Source organism: Rattus rattus, chromosome 4 (assembly GCF_011064425.1).
Source record: "Rattus rattus isolate New Zealand chromosome 4, Rrattus_CSIRO_v1, whole genome shotgun sequence".
NCBI lineage: Eukaryota > Metazoa > Chordata > Mammalia > Rodentia > Muridae > Rattus > Rattus rattus.
Window position 1 is genome coordinate 83432386 of NC_046157.1, and position 21938 is coordinate 83454323.

The window sequence follows — 21938 nt, forward strand, 5'->3', positions numbered from 1 at the left end:
CAGACAGACAGGATTGGGACTTACTGCACTCATGGGCAGGCTAGGGGCCTCTCTGGCCCCACTGGCGGCCTTGCTGGATGGAGTGTGGCTGTTGCTGCCCAAAGTTGCTTATGGGGGGATTGCCCTGGTGGCTGCCTGCACTGCACTCCTGCTGCCTGAGACGAAGAAGGCACAGCTGCCAGAGACCATCCAGGATGTGGAGAGGAAGAGGTATGTGTGTGAGTGTGTGTGTGAGTGTATGCATGTGAGTGTGTGTGAGTGTGTATGTGTGTAAGAGTGTGTGTGAGTGTGTATGTGTGAGTGAGTGTGTGAGTGAGAGAGTGTGTGATGAGTTTGAGTGTGTGTGAGTGTGTGTGTGAGTGTGTGTGAGTGTGGATTCAGATGCCTAAGGCCCTGACACTTAGGATGCAAAGGGAAGGCAGTTGCACAGTTACACTTGATACCTATACATATGTGCACAGGTGAGTGTTTGGGTGTGTATATCCTGGTGTGTATAACATGTCATATAAAATCAAACATGTCTGTCCTTACCTTTATATATTCACGAATGCCCAAAAGAGAGGCACATATGCACTCTGAGCTATATACACCAAGAATATGTCCAGACAAGTGACTTACTTGTAAGAGGATGCGTGCATATATTTGAGGAGCTGGGACAGCCCTGAGCCAGTCCTTGTAGGCTCCAGGACTAACCCCCGACCACATTCCTGACACCTTCCTTATGGCCCTGTCCAGTACCCAGGAGGAAGATGTGTAGGTCCGGGACTGAGTTGGACTAGCGACAGCTCTCCACAGGAGCTGGGCACAGAAGGCAGGCTCTTGTGACTGGGACATCAGACTCCTCCACCTAAGGATGGAGCTGCTCCTGGTGCCCTCTGCCTGTGCTCTCCAACAGCAGAACAACTTCCCGCAGCACTGGGCCGCTGGGATTCTGGACTCCCCTCTCATGGCCGGGGGCTTCTGTAAATAAAGACGGTTGCTCATGGGTTGGGGCAGCAGTGAGATTGGGGGAAACCCTCAGATGGAAAACCACTGACTTGATCTGATTCCAGCCTTACACTGCTCATCTCCCAAGTGGACGACGAAACCTCCTAGTGGACAGGATGTTGTGTGGTGCTCAAATTGAACAAGGTCATCCTAGGAATGTCGTTAAAGCACAGTCCTGTAGTCATTTTTAGTACCGTGAGGCCGGTGGGTGTACTGTCTCCGGTGGAAGGGTAGGATCAGCGCAACTCCGGGGCAGGGGACCAATAGATGGCTTTCTTGTTGCCAGGGCTCCCTCTGAAGTAGCAGACTTGTACCCTACCCCTCAAATCACTGTCTGGGCTTCACACCTAAAGAAAGCGAGCTAGCGGGTGGTAGGGCACACCTTTAATTCCAGCACTCCAGAGGCAGAGGCGTGCAGAGTCTGGGGCCAGCCTGGCCTACAAAGCTAGTTGCAGGGCTGCACAAAGAAACCTTTCTAGGAAAAACAAAACAGTCATAAAACAAAACAAAACAAAACAAAAAAAGAACCAAAGGTATGGGGATTGACATTTTATTACGGAATCCAGAGAGCTCGATGACCTTTATGAATACACTTTATGAAGCTCAAGCATTGCTGAGAGAAGGAACTGGGAGCCCAGGCAACCACCATTCTAAGCGTGTGTGTGTGTGTGTGTGTGTGTGTGTGTGTGTGTGTGTGTGTGTGTGTGTGTGTGTGCATCCAGTTAGGAATGGGGAAACACAGAAGTGGGAGAGAGTCTAGACTCAGGTCTACCACAGAGCCTACACCTAGGTCCCAGCCCCCAGGACGTCACCTTCTTCCTCCCCAAAGGACTAGAGAATTCCGGAGCTTCCAGAGGACTTCGGAGGAGAGGTGGAAAGCCTGCATGAGGTTGTCACTCCCGTGAGTGGCTCATTTGGGTCTTACGTCCACTGGGTCATAGATGTAGCAGCCCACATCGCCAATGTTCACACCTGAGGGAGAGAGCCCTGTCACCAAGGGCTTTGGTGGAAAGGGAGTTGGGTTGAGGACTAAAGGGAGAGGGGAGACTCCTGAGATATCTGACCACAAGGGAAGTTGTCCACACATTCTCATACACCATAACACATTAGGCCCAGTGTCTGGGGTCAGGTCGCCCACCTTTGGGGCCAAACAGGTAGCCATAGCAGGGGATGTGGCAGTAAGGCATGCCATCATGCTGGAACACAGAAAAAGAATCCTCTCAGCCTCTCTTCCTGCTTCTAGACGCCTTCCTCCCAGCACAGCCTCCCTTCCCCCCTGCTCACCTCCGCGTGACTCCCAGCAGTCAGGGTCTTCCTGCAACGTTGGCACCTCAGGCACGGTCGGTGCCAATTTCTGCCCAAAGACATCACCTTCTCAGCTGTTGGTGGAGAACAGTGATGGTTCCTCCATTCTAGGGACGGGGCGGGGACAACTACCTGCCTTGAGTCACCTCCCTACCCTTTGCTACCTAAAGAAAGCTCTCCAAGCTCTGTCGTCACTTACCGAAATAGACAGGATCCCCACATCCAGGGCATAGTGACGTCTCCCCAGTGAATGTCTTCAAGTAGGGAGGGCCTTTAATGGAAGAGGCTCCAGATGGGGCTGTGCTGGGGGCCAGACCCTAAGCAGAGCTCTCTACCCCTGCCTGTATATGGCACCGTCCTCACCCCCATCCGCACCTCCCACCTCCCACCCCCGACCCCAGGCGGCCGTGAGCTCTGCACACAGTCCTTTCTGACTCATCCCACCCAGCTCATCATCTACAGCAGGGGTCACCTGCTTCCTCATCCTCTCCCAGGCCTCGGGAGCCCACCGGTTCGACGGCTCAGTGCTGCTAGTAACTCAATCATGAGGAAACCTGAGCTGATACAGGAGCCGGCCAGGGCAGCGGTGTCAGGTGTTGAGGAGCATGGCGTCACTGCCCACTACGGGAGTATGAGGAAGGGCCGGGCACCAGAGAAGAAGCTGAGGGGTTGGCCCCATCCTAGGGAGCCTTTGCTTTAGATCTTTCCGTCTATGCCCTGGCTGGGGGAAGGGGCCCGATTTCCAGGTCAGCCTTGCTTCTGATTAGTGGCCATCTGTCTTCTCTGGGCATCTCTTATAAAATGAAGGTGATCACGCTATCTTTCCAATTTACCTTTTAAACTCAACTCACATGAGAGCAGGAAAACAGGGCCAGCAACAGGACTGCCAAGAGCAGTTACAGTGTCTGCTGTAGCCCGAGGAAGGGTCAGAAGGAGAACAACTGATCCCCGCCTTCACTTACTTTTCTTGGCCCGGGGGAGGCCAGTCCTTGGCCTGGGGGGGCTGAAGTTGCTGGGGCTGAGGGAAATACTGCTGGCAGGAGGGGGGTTTGGGGGGTTGTAGAGGTAGCAGCCCACACCACCAATGTTGACCCCTGCAGAGAGAAGACCCAATAATGGAGGTCAGGCTCCAGTTTCTAACCACAGGGAGAGTTTGTGGCCCCTGGCCCCTTCTAGGCTGGAACTTACCTCTAGGTCCAAAGAGAGCCCCATAGCAAGGCTTGTGGCAGTATGGCCTCCCGTTGTGCTGGGCACAAGCACAGGCAGAGGGAAGGGTCACTCAGGGCCAAAGGGGCATGCATGCCTGTATAGGCCTGTCAGATGCCTATGTGCACTGTTACTAGTCTGATGGCTCCGGTATGGTGAGTGATAGGCTAGCACGTCAGAATTGCTATTCTGGTCTAGGGGTTGACAGAGTGGGATACAGAGCAACTGCTTACCCCTCCCTCAGAACCATGCATGGGTCAGCAGCAGCACAGGGCCTGCCAAACTCCGGTGCATATGAGGATGCTCAATGAACGGGTGGATCGCCCTGAGCTCCCTTGCTGAGGTTGCCTTTGGCAGGCTTCCAAGGCTGAAATTGGGGTCTGCAGGGGTAGGGGGTGTGACAAAGGGCTGTCACCCTGGTCGGGCCTCACCTCTGCATGCCCGCCAGGGGACAAGATGCTGTGACAGCGCTCGCATTTCAGGCAGAAACGGTGCCAGTGCTTGCCTACGGAGCTCACTTTCTCAGCTGTGGGAAACAAGGTGGATCCAGGCTGCAAGGAGTTCGTTCAACTTCGTTCGTCAACGCCAGACGCCCTCCTTTTGCCCTTTCCGCCTTCTAGGAAAACCAGCCCAGCCAGCCTTGCTCCCTAGAGACAACTGTCTCCAGGAAGCTCCATCCCACCCTCCTGCCTCCTGCCTTGGGCTCTTGGAGGTGTGGCAGGCACCGCGCGTATTCAAGCACACACACAAACACACACTCAATGATACCGGGGCCCCGGGGGCTCACGATTGTCTTTACTCCTCCTCGGTCCCAGCCTCACCAAAGTAAACGGGTTGCTGACAACGCGGACAAGTCCAGCTCATGGTTCTTCATGAGGCAGCTTAGTCCAAGCAGCGACTATAGGCGCCCGCCCGCAGGTGTGTCCCGCCCCTCCCTAGCCCCGCCCACTGTTCAGCTTTGAGTCCATCGAGTTGTGGCTGCTCATTGGGCACCAAAAACTTAAGAACTGAGGGGCCCAGGCTACTTATCGATTTACTTTAAAGAACTTCAAAGTGGGATACAGACTTGGGAGAAAAGGAGCCCTGAGGTCAGTGCGTTTCCGGGTCAGTGAGAAGCAAGCAAGGCACGTGCAGGCATAGTGGTTTCATTCCTCCTTAGTGCAGCAGGGTCGAGAGCAAGGAAATGTGAAGCCCATCCTTGCTAAACCCTATTTCCTTTTGTTTGAACTGGAAGTGGTAACATGGTAACAGTCTCCATGGTGCAGGGTGGTATGAGAATTAGCCAATCTCAGAGCCTGGCACATAACTGCTATGCAAGCAATGTGAAGAATCTCCTACATGAACTCATAACCCAGTCTGTAAGTCCCAAAATGTGCTCCTGCAGATAGTCGATGGCCTGCTCATAAGATCATCGCATTATTAAATCCGAAGGTGTAGGTTAAACACCAGCCATGTATTTCTAACTTAGAGTTTAAAATGTTGCATGCTGTGGAGTCGCTGAGGACCACACCAGCATGCAATGGATAGTTCCCACCCAGTGTTCACAGAGATGGCTCTGGTTAAACTGAACGGGTCACAGAATGGAACCCAAACCTGAAACTGACGGGCCGGGAAAGGGACTAGTAGGGACCCAGGTGACGGTGTTGAAGGAGACAGGATGGCAGAAATCAGACTGCATTAGAGACCACATGTGTGAACGTGACAAATCACAAAATTTATTTAAAATGAAAACCCCCTTGGAAACCACTGCCCCCAAATCACTGATAGAATAAATTTAAGTTGTAGAATGCATTTTAACTTTTAAAGCAGGCTTTATTATATTAATTTTTTTACAAGTTATGCAGTTATTCAGATGAGATTTTTTAAAAGATGTCTTAAGAATGTTATTTGTGGGCTGGAGAGACGGCTCAGTGGTTAAGAGCACTGACTGCTCTTCCAGAGGCCCTGAGTTCAAATCTCAGCAACCACATGGTGGCTCACAACCATCTGTAATGGGATCCGATGCCCTCTTCTGGTGTGTCTGAGGACAGCTACAGTGGACTCATACATTAAACAAACAAACGAATAAAGAATGTTACTTGTGTGGGTGTTTTGCCTGCATGTATATCGGTGCACTGTGTGCATGCAGTGCCCACTGAGACCAGAAGGGGTTGTGGGAGCCCCTGGAAATGGAGCTACTAACTGCAAAGCCTTCTCTCCAGCCCCATTCAGATAGGGAAAAAAAAAAGATTCATAAAAGTAGTATAAATCAAAATGCAGCCAGCCAAAGGCTGGAGAGTAGTCTCACTTAATAAAATGCCTACTATGCACTCTTGAGAACCCGAGAACCCAGATGGTATGGCACACCCGATACTGGCCAGCCAGTCAGCCAATCAGGGAGCTCTGGTTCAGTGAGTGGCTCCTTTCCTTCCCTCCCTCCCTCCCTCCCTCCCTACTCCTTCCCTCTCTCCCTCTCTTCTCTCCCCCTTTCTTTTTTGGTTCTTTGAGGTAGTGTTTTTTGCATTAACAATCCTGGCTGTCCTGGAACTTGCTTTGTAAACCAGGTTGGCTTCAAAAATTACAGAGACCCATGTGCCTCTGCCTCCTGAGCACAGGGAGTAAAGGCCTGCACCACCCCACTTGGCCTGTGACTGCATTTCAGAGTCAAAGGAGCACTTGAGGGGACACTGACCCCCTCCATCCTCAACACACAGCCCCAAACCAGATGCGGTGATACATTTGTAAAACCCCAGACTTTGGAAGGTAGAAGCAGGATCTGGAGTTCTAAGCCATCCTCAGCTACATGTGAGTCCGAGGCTAGCCTGGGCCATATGAGAGTCTGTCTTTAAAAATAAAACAAAAACAAAGCTCCAACAACCAAAAGCAGAGCAAAGCAATGGAGAGTATTTCAAAGGACACTTTCACGTCCTCGCTCGAGTCCTCATCATTAGTCATCGGGACCACAAGGGGACCGACTTAAAACCGGCCACTCAGATGGCTGTAATGTGTTGGCAAAGATATGGCAAACTGGATCCTTTTACACTGTTGGTGACAGTGTAAAATGGTGAAGCCACACCCGAACAGTTTCTCAGAAAGGTAAAACGTGTTACCGTAGTCAGCGCCTAATTCCACTGCAGCTGTAACCAAAGAGAAATGAACCCTGTCCAGGGAATGGAGGATGGCTCATGGTTAAGAGAGCCGACTTTCTCCTGGAGGACTGCGGTTTGACTCCCAGCACCCACACCGTTAACCATCTGCTACCTCCAGTTCCAAGGGGTCCATCCCACGCCTTCTCCAGCCTCCAAGAGCAACAAGCCTACAAGAGGTGCACAGACATATCTGCAGGCAAACATGCCTAAACAAAGAAATACCCACCACCAAAACTATCTTTTTCATTTTTGTAGCTGACAAGCACATAGAAAGATGTTTGCTAGAGAAAGTGTAAAGTCAAGGTAAAGTTTCCCAGCTCTGTCTTACTGGAGGGAAGTTCACTGAGTTGTGTAGTCTTTGGGTCTGGTGGGGTATGTTTGTTTGTTTTTTGTAACTTTTAAAATAATAAAATTTAAATATACTAGAAAGAGCTATGTTCACATAAAAACTTACATTTGAATGTTCATACCCAAACTAGCTGTACTAGGTGAGTGATGGGAGAGCCCTGAAGTCCACTAGCAGCACGTGCTATGTACATGTGCTAGATTTATGTGTATGTGCTATGTACATGTGCTAGTTCTATGTACATGTGCTAGTTCTATGTGTATGTGCTATGTACATGTGCTAGTTCTATGTACATGTGCTATGTACATGTGCTAGTTCTATGTGTTTTTGCTATGTACATGTGCTAGTTCTATGTATCTGTGCTATGTACATGTGCTAGTTCTATGTATATGTGCTATGTACATGTGCTAGTTCTATGTATATGTGCTATGTACATGTGCTAGTTCTATGTATATGTGCTATGTACGTGTGCTAATTCTATGTATATGTGCTATGTACATGTGCTAGTTAGCTTCTGTCAACTTGACAATGGGTCACCTGGGGAGATGGAACTTCAACGGAAGAATTTGCCCCATTAGAGTATCTTTTTTTTTTTTTTTTTTTATCTTTTCTTCTTTTTGGAGCTGGGTAACAAACCCAGGGCCTTGCGCTTCCTAGGCAAGCGCTCTACCACTGAGCTAAATCCCCAACCCCCCATTAGAGTATCTTGTAGGCATGCCAATGGGATGCTTTTTACATTGCTGATTGACATGGGAGGCCAGCCCACCTTGGGTGGTGGCATCCTTGGGCAGGAGTCCTGGAGGAGTAAGAAAGTGCCTGAGAAGCCATGGAGAACAAGCCACTAAGTAGCATTCTTCTGTGTCTCTGCTGCAGTTCCTGCCTCCAGGTTCCTGCCTGAGGTCCTGCTCTGATTTCCCTTCATGTAGAACTGTAAGTTTTGGGTGAAATGACCCCTTTTCTCCTCCTGTTATTTTTGATCATGGTATTTATCACAGCAATAGAAAGTGAACTAGAGTAGGGTCATAGTATAGAGCATTGGTTAGTGGTAAAAAGGAATGCAGTACTAATGCATGGTGAACCATAGGGACACAAACAGAAGAAGCATGCTTCTGTCTGTGCCTCCTGACCAGTTCCTGCCCGCCTCAGCTCCCTCCTTGTATCCAGTACAAGGCTATGAACACTAGGGACTCTCCTACAGCACCACCCTCCGCTGGAGAGGAGGCAGAGCGCTCCCCAAACAGCCCAACCTAAGTGATTAAAAAGTAGAAAGGCAAATGAAGTCTCATGCATCTTTCTCAGAAGTTACATTATATCTAGAAGTAAAACAGGCCTGCCAACTTCCTGTTCACACCCCACCATACATCCAAATGTAAGTTGTCCATCCCTAGTCAGTGAACTCCATCAGCCAAGGACCGGAGCAGGATTTCCAGTGCCCTGCTCCACATCTCACGCCTAATGCTCAGTGCATAATGTGTGTTGATGAATGAAAGTGGAGCACTGCACACAAGCTCCCGTGGGTGTGAACACTGCTCCTACTGGAAGAGACGTGGGGAAAAGAGGGGACGGGAGGACTCAAGACAGGAAAGGCCACAGAGCGAGGGAAGCTCAGCTGCCCGGGGGGGGTGGGGGGAAGGTCTTTTCTCTGCCTTTCCCTCTTCCTCTTTGTGGCAGCACTTGGGAGTGAACTGAGGGACTGAGCATGCTAGGCAAGTGCTCTCTCCCTGACTTATATTCTCAACTATGCAGCTAATTTCTTACAACACATGACTATCAACATGTAAGATGTAAGACTACAAACATCAAGTAACTACACAGAGCAATGGTGGCACACACCTTTTCTGTTTTTGTTTTGTTTTGGACACAGGGTTTCTCTGTGTGACAGATTCCTGGCTGTCCTAGACTCACCTATGTAGACCAGGCTGGCCTTCAACTCACATAGATCTGCCTGCCTCTGCCTCCTGAGTGCTAGGAATAACACATATGCCACAACACAATTTGAATCTCAACACACTTGGAAGGAATAGCTCTGAGTTTGAGTCCAGCCTGGTCTACAGAGCAAGTTCCGGGACAGCCAGGGCCATGTCTTGAAAACCAAACCAAAACAAAACAAAAACCAATCAAACAAAATAATCAGGTAACTAATTTTAAAAAACCCTGAACATCTGCTTTGGCAGCAAAGCATTCCTACCATATACGGTCATTCACAAGACCAACTAATTATGCTTAATTAGCATTGTAGCACAAATTATGTGTCTCATTAAATATGTGGCAAACAAGAGAACGTGGGGAAGTGTGGCACACGCATGTATTACTGTTTGGCTAGCTTTGCAGGCAGTGTGATAACAATTATAAACTACTAACTTATGTCTCTCTAGACTTGCTCATGTAGATGACCACACACGTGTGACTTTAAGGCAATGCCAAGAACTTTGAGCTAGACATGTGGCAAACGCCTATAAACCCCTATTCAAAAGGCTCATCAGGCAGAAGAATGGCAAATTGAGGTCTGTCTGGACCACAAAGAGAGCCTGTCCCAGCAACAGCATGCCCCCAAGCAAAAACAAACACCAACAGACTTGGTCCTAGGTAACTCTCTAAAACGTCAGTTGCTTAGAGGTATGGAGCGATGGCTTGGTGGGTGAGCACATGTGTTCCAGTAGACTCGGGTTCATTCCCAGCATCCACATGGCAGCTCGCAAGCGTGCAGAACTCTGGTTCCAGGGCACCCAATGTCCTCTTTCAACTTCTGCAGGCACACATGTGGTACACAGACATACATGCAGGTAAAACACTGATATGAATATTCAATAAATTAAAAAACAATCGACTAGAAAACTTTTGAAAGTAACTCAGTTCTAATAAGTTAATGAAAAATTGCCTGTTTTTAAAAACACAATATTACTTGTGTTTTCTCACTGTATTAGCGCTTACACTAGAAAGCTCTGCTTTTGGTAGTTTATATTCCTTAATTAAAAAAAAAAAAGAGGAGTAGAGAATGTCACTTAGTAATAGGATCCATGCCTAATGTGCACAAGGTACTGGGCTCCATGCTCAGCATCTCAGGACCCAACACACACACACACACACACACAGACATATGTGTACAGACATAACATACACACAGCAGAGCAGGAGGAAGAAAGGGGAAGAGAAGACTAGGAAAGACTGAATTTGCTTTCCATTTTTTTTAAAGATTTATTTGTTTTATCTAAGTACATGGTACACTGTCATTGTCTTCAGATATTGTCAGAAGAGGGCATCAGATCTCATTACAGATGGCTGTGAGCCACCATGTGGTTGCTGGGACTTGAACTCAGGACCTCTGGAAGAGCAGTCAGTGCTCCCAACCGCTGAGCCATCTCTCCAGCCCTGAATTTACTTTCTTACACAGAGCGATTCCTAACGTGTCGAGAGCTTGGGCACATGGTTGGTCCCATATCATCTTCCCTGCTTTCCAGCACCATCTCACCCTTACAGGCGTTTGCTTTGGTTGGTTTCCTTTTGGAGACAGGGTTTCTATGGGTCCATCTGGCTGTCTTGGAACTCACTCTGTAGACAGGCTGGCCTTCATCTCAGAGATCCACTTGCTTCTGCCTCCTAGTGCTGGGATTAAAGGTGTGTGCAGCTTCTGTTTATTATTTTCATATATGTGGATTCCAGCATATTAAATAAAAACCTAATGGGAAAGCATCATTCAGAAATGTTCTCATTCCCTCAGCCTACCATAGCCATGGAGTCAGACACTGCTTGAGAACTGAGGTGTAAGCAGTCAAGGAGCTAGCATGTAACAAGAATCACAATCCAACATGAGGGCTAGGGACCAAAACACTTGACTGTCCCTGGGAAGAGGAATGTAACAGGTGACAGGGAAAGTGGTAGCAAAGCTAGCCATCTTGGCCCCAGGTTGTTTTCCATTGGCTACAAGCAGGCCATACTTTAGAAACCTCTCCATAGCAAAAGGCCCTGAGACACTTTACTTCTCATCTAATGGCTTCGGTCATGTTCTTTTTAGGTCAATGCTTATAGTGTTCTGAGTATTTCTGAAAGTTAACAAAACCATAGAATCAGACAGTAAACTACATGTCCAGGACTCTAACAGGGCCTGGATCTACAAATCAGCAGCAAACTTAGGCTAACAGTTTTCTGGATAGTTCTCTAACTGTTACAGGGGAAGCTTCACTGATCACAGGAGTTTGAAGGGGTAAGTCAAGCTAAATTTTATTGGTTGTGGCTGTCCTTCCCACTATGGAACTCGGCCACAATACCTAAGGCAGGCTTAGAACAGCCCCATGTAAGCAGCATTTTAGGTGGGAAGAGTAAGGCATTGCCACACTCTGTATACTAAGTGTAAGAACTCTGTGTGCCATGTGTGCCAACCAGGGTTCAGTGTCTATAAAGGCTCTTAGACCAGAGGGGCTGCAGAACGGCACTGGCTGCTTTTCCAGAGGACCTGGGTTCAGTTCTCAGCACCCACATGGTGGTTCACAGTTGTAACTCCAGTCCCAGAGGGCCTTATGGAGACCTGCTTCTGGTCTCCATAGGCCTGTGTGCATGAGGTTAAATTTGCCTCCTCCCAAGAGGGCATCACTATGTGGCCCTGGCTGGCCTAGAACTCACTGTATAGACTATGGTAGCCTCTCCTGAGTACTGATTAAAGGAATGTCCCACCATACCCAGTCTAGCACTTTTAAACATTGTCTGTAACTGTCCCTCCCTCTTGAGCCTCCTCTGCCCATCTGCATCCCATTTCCCCAAGACCACACCCAATTTTATCTTTATTCTTACATGAACTAGAAAGGGAGGCTAGATTCCACCTGAAGATACTGGGACTCATGGTCCAGAAAGAATAGGAAAGCCAGACGTCCAGTTTTCTTATAACTATGTTTGCTTATTAACGCTCATGCCATGGCATAAGAAGGGGTCAGAAGACAACCTGTAGGAGGGATCGTTCTGTCTTCCACTCTGTGGGTCCCAGGGATCAAGCTCAGGGTCTCAGCTGGCAGGCAGTGTCTTTACTGACTAAACATCTTACCAGTTCCACAATTTTAACATCAGAGGTAGAGTTCAGTAATTTATTCAATGCTAGATAAGGTGTCTCTTCTTAGCTTGTTCTTCCTCTAAAGGTAAGGACATACCACACATATTTACTCACCCGATCACTGGGTCCTGGTAGCTAAAATGAAAGGGCTTTCTCCATAGTTGCGAGCAGCCAGACCCGCCTTCTGAGGTCAGACCTAAGGGGGACTGTCTACTGGCCACAAGGACGCACATTATTTTCATAATCTTTGTGGTTTCTATCCCTGCATTCCTGGAGCAGAAATGTCTGCTGCAGTCCTTCCTTTGGAAAATGTGAAGACTTCTGGGACTGGCCCTGAAAGAAAAGGAGATAGATCAGTGAGCGGCAGTACCAATGTGATCGTAATTATTGTAATGTACGGGAAAACTGATAAAACCTTAACAGAGAATCGGAGGAAAAATGCAAATAATGCGTCAACATGGTTTTGCTTCTTCCACATTATTTTAGATTTATTTTATGTATATGAGTACACTGTAGCTATCTTCAGACACACCAGAGGAGGGTATCTGATCCCATTACAGATGGCTGTGAGCCACCATGTGGTTGCTGGGAATTGAACTCAGGACCTCTGGAAGAGCAGTCAGTGCTCTTAACCACTGAGCCATCTCTCCAGCCCATATTTAAAAGATTTTTAAATGTTGGTTGTGAGTGTGTGTGTGTGTGTAGTGGTTGGGGTGCACATGAGAAGCCACAAGAGGGCATCAGATCTCCTGAAGCTGGAGTCACAGGTGGCTGTGAGCGGCACGATGTGCCTGCTGGGAGCTGACCACTACACACTCCTATCCTCTGCACCATCTCCAGCCATTCCTTATAGTCACTATCTTTTGTTCTTTCATTACATAATTGTTTCTATTTCTTCCTACTCATTCATTCACTTACCTTAAACATATTTTCTGCAAAACTCCTTAATTTGTGTGTGTGTGTGTGTGTGTGTGTGTGTGTGTGTGTGTGTGTGTAGGTGCAAACATGTGCAAATCAGAGCACAACTTATAAGAATCAGTTCTTTTCTTCTACAACATGGGTAGGACTGAACTCCAGTCATCAGACTTGGCAGCAAGTACCTTTAACTGCTGAGCCATCTCACCAACCCCAAGCCTTTCTGTATAAATATATTTATTGGCCTGGAGGTAACAAAGGCCTGCAAAGCTTTAAGTCACTGCATCTGGATAAGTACTATCTTTCACTCTATTGTCTGTAGCAACAACTTTGATATCTGTTGTGGGCCTGCATTAAAGCAAGCTTTGTGAAGACAATTGTCTTCATTTATAACATTTAATGTCCAAGTGTTTGTACGTAAGTAGAATAAAAAAATGATTGGAGATCTTTGAAGAGGGTATATTGCCCTGAAAACAGTAATTCATAGAGTCTTGAGGGGGAAAATCAGGACCTATTTGTACCGATGGAAAGAAAACAGTGACAGCAATTAAACTCAGGGATTACTAATAGGAAAGACACAGCTTTGAGAAAATGGTTCTTAGCACACAGAGGGTTTAAAAAACAAACAAAACCCACACCTATAATTTTTTAGCACCAGATAATTCCAACATAATCTTGTCTTGTGTGTGTGAATACATGTGTGTAAAATATTTTTATATAAAATACATTTTCATTGTCAGAAGGTTGAAATACAACAGACAATACAAATCAAAATAAAATTCTCCTTTTTCCTCCTGAAAGGTAATCTCTTATGTTTTTGTTTCTACTCATAATGAAAGTTAGTTTTAGCTTTGCTGAAATGCCAAGATGTTAGGACATAAAACATTGAGGTACTCCATCAGCTACATCATAGGAATCCTGGCGTCTGACCAACTGATGTCAGCTCATTTGGCTGGAAGGAAAGAGGAGTCCAGTTAACAATCAGAGTTCTCAAAATGTCTCCTCCAGCCTTTTCTTAGTAGCTCTTAGCTTAGTCAGTTTACCTCCTTACCCTCTCAGTTTCTTTTCTATGAGGTGAGAGGGCAGTGACCCCACTTAGTCTGGTATCACCACTCCAGAATGTTACTGAACTTGATCACATTAACTGCCACAGAGCTTTGTACCCAAAGAACCAGAACAGGAGAACAAAAAGACAGTTGGCTTCTAGAATGCTAAGCACCCAGCAGACGCAGGCAGCAATTGAGTTTATAATCCATATATGAATTGCTAAGTATTAACAATCAGTGAAGAAAAATAGCTATTACCACACTGACTTTTTTCCAACATTTTTATTGAGATTTTCTATTTGCTAGCAATTATGCACTATGAATACAAAGGGGGAAAGCACAGTAAGCAAAAAATGACTTCTCCTACAGTGCAGTTAGCGGGGCATATATTAGCCAAGAGACAGAGATAAAATATAACCATGGTAAATTCTTCAACACACACACACACACATTTATGAATATTTTCTTCCAATTGTATATGGGTCAGGATATCTGGAAACTTTTTTTTTTTTTACGATTATAAACTCTAAAAATTATACTATCCATGAGACTATTATTACGTATAGAATTAAAATTATATAAGCCAGATATGTTGGCATATACCAGTAATCCTGGCCCTTGGGAGGCTAAGGCAAGAAGACTTTTGCACACTTAGGTCTAGCCTTTTCTGCAGTTAATTGTAGGCCACCTGGGCTACTATGAGAAGCTGTCTTAAAAAAACACACCTCACAAGACCAAAATGAAATTAAATAAACGTAAGTGCAAAATCAAACTCTACCTAGTCCCAATGGATATACCTACAAAATACTCCTGCACCTACGGTTCAGGGAGCATGTGGAGAGGGAGCAGAAAGCTTGTAAGACAGAGGGCCAGAGGGTTTGCTGTGAGATTGTGTCTCCTAGTAACGTCAGGAGATACACCCATAAAGTCTCACCATCATGATTGCCTAAACATCAGCTGACCAAGGAAGATACCAACAGACACACATATGAGGCTTCGGCTTACACAAGGAACTACAGGAAACCAAGGAATACTGAGAAACAGTCTACTCCAGAGAAGAGCACATTAATTGATTATCCAATATAAATTGTCAGTCCTGAAAACATACATATAAGTGACATAAATTCAACGGGTTATAGTTAGACATATATATGCATGTAGTAACTATTAATGAAAAAGTGGGACCTAAATTTCAAACAGAGCAAGGAGGTGTATATAAGAAGGTTTGGAGTAAAAAGATGAAGAAAGGGGCTGGGGATTTAGCTCAGCGGTAGAGCGCTTACCTAGGAAGCGCAAGGCCCTGGGTTCGGTCCCCAGCTCCGAAAAAAAGAACCAAAAAAAAAAAAAAAAAAAAAAAAAAAAAAGGGGAAGAAATATTTTAACTATAGTCTTGAAAACAAAGAAATAAAGAAATTCTCTGAAAGGACCACATAGGTATTCATGTTACAGTGGGCTAAACAGTCACTAATTATACAAATGTATGAAAAATGCAAACTCTAAATAAAGTCAAATGTACTTACACTCCCAAACTACCTCTCTATTTCTACATTCTCACCTACATTATCAATAAATGAGGGCTTAGATTCTTACTGGATCTCGTATGTAAGCCTTTAGTGAGGAGATCCAGCTATTTGAAATACATGAAACCGAAGCCACCTCTCCTCTCTGCTTCCTACTCTTCTCTCTGAGCATCTCACCCTCCCATCCCCTCTACCATAATTATACCTTGCGTGTCCATTTTCTTCAGCCCCGGAAGCTGACAATCAGGTAAGACATATTTTTGCATGCTTTATTGCCAAAACCTTTTTTTTTTTTTTTTTTTTTTTTTTTTTTTCCATTTTTGAGAGACAAAGCAGAACGGTTGGTTGAGAGTACTTTACTATATTGCTCAGTAGTGTTAGCAGAAAGATCACTGGAGCATCACAGGCTCTGTGAGACCAGCAATGAATAAGAAAAGATGGCGTATACGGCAGAGAAAAGCATTTACAAAGCAAAGGTCTGAGACCTTGAGGGAATAATTTAATGAACTGAGTGAAACTAGGCATTTGTCCATATTTAAACACTACTGCTAATTTCTCACCACTAAAGTCATTAGTAAGAACTGTTTAGGGGGAGGGGGAGCTAAAGAGATGGTTCAGCAATTAAGAGCACTAGCTCAGATATTCCAGAGATCCAGAGTTCAATTCCCAGCACCCATACGGCAACTCACTTCTGTCTGTAAATCCCAGGTCCAGAGCTTCTGACACAGCCACACAGACAAAACACCAATCAACATAGATAAAGTAAGAAAAAATTGCTTATGACTTAAACATAATTCTATTGCAACAAATCCTGTGTAAAAAAAAACAACCAAAAACCAAAAAACAAAACAAAAAAACAGCCTATTCCTAACCTCCAAGGTCAAACTTTTATTAAAATCTTTTTTAAAAGATTTATTTATATAAGCACATTGTAGCTGTCTCTACACACACCAGAAGAGGGCATTGGATCCCATTAGAGATGGTTGTGAGTCACCATGTGGTTGCTGGGAATTGAACTCGGGACCTCTGGAAGAGCAGTCAGTGTTCTTAACTCCTGAGCCATCTCTCCAGCTCGATGACCAAACTTTTAATACTGAGATAAGATCAACGTTTAAAATGTCTGAGTACCAACTAGTGGACTATGCTAGGTCTGTCCTCCTCAGATATTGCCTCGTCCCTTCCTACTCCTCTCAAGTGGCCCCTCCTAACCTAGAGGTTCTTCCTCTGAAAGGGAGTGAAGTTAAATCTAGGTATGATTAATCCCTCTCCACAAAAGAGAAGTGGAACTGAGGCCTGAAAGTCAGTACAAACTGGCATTTAAATTTATTTTCCCTTAAATTCCCTTAGATCACCTCCTACAACAATAAGGGAGTTTTCTGGAGTGTTCTCTTTTGAAAGCCCCTGGAGTTTAAACTTTTCTAAGAGCAATTTTTTGAGTCACTCCATGGTTTCCAGGCCAAGAGTACACTCAGCTCAAATTTCAGATTAAGAAGGCACGAGGAACAGTATGTAGGCGTGCTTCCCACTCAAGTCTGATGACCAAGTCCAGTCCCCAGAATCAACTGCACAAAGCGGTCTTCTGACATCCATGTGCACGCGTTCTCATTCACATACTCTCCGCGACTCCTACCGTGGTTACTCAGGATTCTGTGCATATTTGATACTGAGATGAGCTAATAATTCTCATCTTTAAAGGAATAAAGACAACGTGCCAACCAGAACACAATGATGTATAGCAATTCATCCAAAACCATGGCCAAGACATAGTCAAAGATCTCAGTCTCTCATATCCATGCCTTTCACAATGGAGGCCAGAACTTGTAAGCTGGACTGCATGAAGACTCTAGAAAACTAACTATCCTCACCAAACTCACTCTAGGGCCGCACTTGAAGGGATGCTGAGGGCAGGTGGAGGCTGGCTCCGTGTGAGTCTCTGTTGAGCCAGGTTACGCACACCTGACAAAGGAACCGCACAAGGAAACTGGAACAGGATAGAAAGCCTGAGGCCTGATCTCCCTGGCTCCCAGTGCACCCCACCAAGCACCTGAATGTCCTTCTGGGGCTCCATTTCCAGAATCGCCTAGGGGGAGCCAACTTTCCTTTGCACTCAGGCAGCACAGGGAATTCTGTACAATCTCCGTTCTGATGAGAAGGAAGTGGCTCTGGAGAAAGCTGCAGGCTGGGGTAGACGGCAGGACAGCCGTTCACTATTCTAGTTTCTTTGAAGCTCAAATTTGTGTGGTGTCAAGACAAACATACAGAAAGAAGTAGGAAATGAACACATTTATTCCAAAAAGTAACACATTAAAAATGGATTTAAACTTGTCCAAGCCAACTTCATAAATTCTTTAATCTTTTATTAAACAAATGTACAACCCAAAACATCACACGATGACGGTAATAACTTGGGTAAGGAGAGGTAGAGGGGTACATCTATGTTTGTGGAACAGAGAGTGAGTCCAATCCCAATTTCAATCTTCTAGAGTTCACAACAGAAATGGCTGATAAACAATTTAACATAAAATGTACTGGACCACAATACAATGAGCAAAGGCCATTTCAAAACCAAAAGTGACCTCTGAGACACAAATGTTCCTGGTACTGAGCCAGAAATAAGCCTTACCGGTTTGTCGTCTTCCAAAACTGAGCCTGCCAGTTTTTCTTTCATTTACTGAGGCCATTTCCAAACAAATCTGTCTGTGATTAGGTCCATTTGAAGCCAAGGCAACAAAGTAAGGAGCTAATATGTCAGTGAGGAAAGTTAAAACAGCAAACGGGGCTACTCACGCTGCATTCCTAACAATGTTAGGGCAGGCCCATCCAAATGAATGGAAACCTAAGGGTGGAACAATTCTTTCTCCATTTCAGCAAACTTTCTGGCGTTTCTTCCAGATATCCGGCAGCTGCCCAGAAAAGTAGGTAGGTATACAACACAGTAAGTCAGCTGTTTCCCATCCCCCCTCACATTACAGAAATGGCCGCCTCAAAGCTAAAATCAAAGAACACTTTGTGGTGAGTCAGATAAGACATTTGACTTTAATGACAAAGAGAAAATAATTTGGCCAAAAATTTAAAAAATTAACAGAAATCACTTTTTTTTTTTTTTTACAGATATGTAGAGAAGTTGTTGAAACTTATTTTGTCTAGTATTTTAAAGGGAAAGGGGGGGGGGGGACGGTTTTTTTTTTTTTTTTTTTTAAGCTCCAATGAACATTTACTGTGCTGGTTCCAGATGAGATTGCCAACTAGTCCTGGGATCCAATTTCTAAAATCCAGGGATTCATCCATTCAAGTAGTCCTGACAGTTATAAACACTGGACTTTCTGTGGTCTGGGATGACATCCACTGCAGCTTCTTGTTCAGGCATTTCCTGAGAGCTCACACTGCCTCCAATTACCTGACCCCTTGAGGGGGAGCCTGAGGTGGGAGGTTCTACCAAATTCAAAGCATTGTCACAGTCTTCACTTGCTTGAGGAACTGCTACCTCGGATACAGACACATTCAGAATCTCTGGAGGTGGTGATCCCATCTCCAAGGAACTACACTTGAGAAAGTCATCTGGCTCAGAAAGTGGAGAACGTGGTTTCTCTTTTGGAACTCCAGGTGTCCGTGTGACAAAATCAACAAGATCTGGAAGGCAAGGAGATGGTCCATGGCCTGAAGGACTGACCGTTGTGGATTCCATCCTAAGCAAATCTTTCTGTAGTGGTGAAGGTTCTTTTACTTCCTCAGACAACATTCCTCCAGCCAAGAGGTCAAGGGCCTGGTGTGTTCTCTCCCCTCCTAGGTCATGGTCAACATTTTCCATAGGGTGGCCAGTTTCCAAAGAGTTAGAGGTGATTCTCCCATTTCTGGAATTAGATGAGCTATGTGCACCCTCTGTTTCAAAATTAAGCACCAAAATTTTGGGAGATTCTAATGGAAATCCAGAAAAAGATGGCACTGGTTCAACATCACTGGGACTGGAAGGATTACACACTACAGATGACACAGAATTTTCTTCACAGATTTTCTGTGACAGGGCAGTTGGTGATCTCCTTGTTTGTTCTATCTGAGAATTGCAGAACTCAGCATGCGTGTCCCCCAGATTCCTCAGAGTTGCAAACCCCTCCACCTCTACATGTGTAGTGTCTAAGCTTTCTGAACCTTCGCTTTCTGTTTTCACAGTTCCTTCTGGATGGGTACCTTGTACCTCCTCAGCCTCCACCTCTGGTTTCTCTGGCCTCTCCCAAGTCTCTTGTCTCTTTAAACACATGCCTGATCCAGCTGGGGACAGCAGAAGTAGTTCAGGCATGCCTTTTGGCTTCTGGAGCAATGATGGAAATGAATCTACTTTTGTCCTTTTGGAAGGGAGACACTGACTCAACTCAATTACTAAGCTACTTGTATTTTCATGTCCTGTCATCAATCTGCTAGACTGCTCTGCCTCTTTGTCAACTGTTGACAACTTGGGTTGTCCTAGTTCTCCTTCCCATGTATTTCTGTTGCCATAGTTTGAATTAGAATCTTCTATGCTCTGGAGTCCGATGTTAGTGCCTTCTTCAGCTGCTACCTTTCCTTTCAGTTCAGTGTTTCTCTTCCCTTCACTTTCTCTGCAATCCTCTGACTGGTACACCTCTTGGTTCTGGTCCTGGTTATCCATGAGGTTAATTTCTACCAACTTCTGAGATCCGTTGGTTTGACAGTGTTCATCTGACAGAGGAGAAGTTGAGTCTGTAGCAGGTGGCACTGGCTCTCCCTGGTCAAATTTGATTTTGACCTCTGAAGGTCGATCCTTCTCAGTGTCATTCTGGAAAGAACCAGAAGTCCACATGGCCAAAGTGTCTGTCTTTGGGGAAACCATTTCATAAGGCCTATTTTGGTATAATCTTGTCAGCGGCTGTAGGAAGCTAAAGGTGCTGTCTCTGCCTTTGGGGTCTATCTGATCTACAATGGACCATTTCCCTATGGACTCCACACCTTTTGAAATAGGATTTTCAAGATTGCTGATCTCAGTGGCAGTGGCCAAAGCAACATCTTGAGGCAGATCCTCTGGGGATACACTACTCTTCAAAGCAGAAGTGGAGGAGATATCTGAACTTTCCGTTCTAGAAAGGCTGCTGCTTTCCCCATTGGCCAATGGACTGCTACTCAGCTTAGTCTCATGGGCCCCCTTTCCACCACTACTGTAGAATATGTCATACAGGTCCTTAGCATTGGCCGTGGCTAAGCAGGAATTTCGCTTTTCTAATTTTTTGGCCTGTTCACTGAACACACTTGAGAGGGGCGGTGGAGGCCGAACTAACATAGAGATCAGGGTCTGGTCCCGGTCACTCTCACTCACCCCAGGAGCTGTCTCATCACAAGGAACTGCAGCTGGTTGTTCTGAGGCCATGAAGGCCACAGGCAACCCTGGGTTCAAAATGTTAGGACCTTGGAAGCCAAGACTAAAAGTCTGAGATACCACCGAATTAGATTTTACTGGAGTTAAGACAGCATTTGCTTGAGCAGGAGATGGGGCAGACAGCTGAGGTACAACCAGGGGTGGTGGAGGTGGGGGTGGAGGTGGTGGGGGTGGAGGTGGTGGAGGTGGAAGCAGAGCCAGCATTTGCTCAGGTATTTGGGATGGCTCATTCTTTTCAGCCAGTTCCACTTTTTCCTCTGGAGACCCTTTTAGAACCACCTCTTCTCCTCCAAAGGCTTTGGAGATGATATCTGGAGGCAAGAGAAGATCTGATGAAGACTCCTTAACCACCGGCAGAGGCTTGGCGGAGGCTCCAGAGGACTTGATGGACAGAAAGGTATTAAGAGGAGCAGGCTTGCTCACTGTGGCTGAGCCTGACTTGCGCAGTGCTGTGGATGGGATGGGCAAGTTGGGTCGGATCTTAGTCTGCGCTGAAGTTGTCACGACAGGTGTCCAGGGACTGGTATGTGCAACGACAGTTTTCCCAGAAAGCTTGATTTTGATGGGCTTTGCCTTTCCAACTTCGGCTTTGCCTTCATCCCTGTCCTTATTGGTTTCCACAGTGTCTTCCTTGGGGGCACCTGGGGACACCAATGAACTTTTCTCTTCTTCTTTTTCTGGCTTCTTCCAACTGAACTTTCCAAAAGATGCTGTCGATGATTCCTTCTTTACTTCTTCTTTTACTTGTGGTTTGAGGCTAGCATTCCTTTTACTGTCACCTTTCTCAGGGGAATTCCTGCCCTCAGAGAGTTGGTCCTCTAGTTCTCCAGAGGCTTTGTCATCTTCCTTTGCTTCTTTCACAATTTTTGCCTTTTTTTCGATCTTCTCCTCCTTCGGTTTCTCATTAAGTTTACGTTTTAGCTCATTTTGCCGTCGTCGCTCTGTCTCTAGGACAACAGCCAAGCCAGCTTGGCGGTCCAGATTTCTTCGTTCTTCATACAATGGGTTTTCTTCCATATATTTCTGGAAAGAGAAAATATAAAGGCTTAATAAGTTGTCAAATT

General features: G+C 45.9%; 3 protein-coding genes across 6 annotated transcripts in view; 1 reads left to right on the top strand and 2 right to left on the bottom strand.

Annotated features, from left to right (window-relative positions):
* Positions 1–1007, top strand: part of Slc22a7 (solute carrier family 22 member 7) — a 6464-nt gene extending 5457 nt beyond the window's left edge. The window contains exons 9-10 of one of the 2 annotated variants that reach the window (XM_032899440.1): positions 4–210; positions 736–1007. In XM_032899440.1, coding sequence (XP_032755331.1) covers positions 4–210; positions 736–757 — 229 coding nt within the window. In that variant the 3' untranslated portion in view covers positions 758–1007. The remainder of the gene's footprint in view (positions 1–3; positions 211–735) is intronic. The other variant, XM_032899441.1, reaches the window with a different exon arrangement.
* A 667-nt stretch (positions 1008–1674) lies between these two features.
* On the bottom strand, positions 1675–4390 carry Crip3 (cysteine rich protein 3). Its single transcript, XM_032899442.1, has 8 exons — positions 4320–4390; positions 3930–4024; positions 3481–3538; positions 3255–3386; positions 2492–2563; positions 2272–2366; positions 2126–2183; positions 1675–1959 (listed from the first exon to the last, which is right to left on the bottom strand). Exons 1-8 carry the CDS (start codon positions 4360–4362, stop codon positions 1898–1900), a joined length of 615 nt encoding a protein of 204 aa, XP_032755333.1. The 5' UTR covers positions 4363–4390; the 3' UTR covers positions 1675–1897.
* A 5935-nt stretch (positions 4391–10325) lies between these two features.
* Znf318 (zinc finger protein 318) overlaps positions 10326–21938 on the bottom strand; it is a 38000-nt gene continuing 26387 nt past the window's right edge. The window contains exons 8-9 of one of the 3 annotated variants that reach the window (XR_004387690.1): positions 12125–12343; positions 10326–10575 (exon numbers count right to left, since the gene is read on the bottom strand). Coding sequence is in view for 2 of the 3 variants with exons in the window: in XM_032900627.1 (XP_032756518.1) it covers positions 18772–21897 (3126 nt within the window). In the remaining variant the exon portion in view is untranslated. Of the gene's footprint in view, positions 10576–11996; positions 12344–17813; positions 21898–21938 lie in introns of those variants that run through there. The other 2 variants (XM_032900628.1, XM_032900627.1) reach the window with 2 other exon arrangements.

Excerpts from the sequence above, each read along its gene's own strand:
- Crip3 (XM_032899442.1), bottom strand. The coding sequence starts at position 4,362 with ATGAGCTGGACTTGTCCGCGTTGTCAGCAACCCGTTTACTTTG. Across the intron at positions 3,387-3,480 it reads GGCTCTCTTTGGACCTAGAG|GGGTCAACATTGGTGGTGTG; the intron begins GTAAGTTCCAGC and ends TTCTCTCTGCAG. Across the intron at positions 2,367-2,491 it reads TGGGGATCCTGTCTATTTCG|CTGAGAAGGTGATGTCTTTG; the intron begins GTAAGTGACGAC and ends CTCCACCAACAG.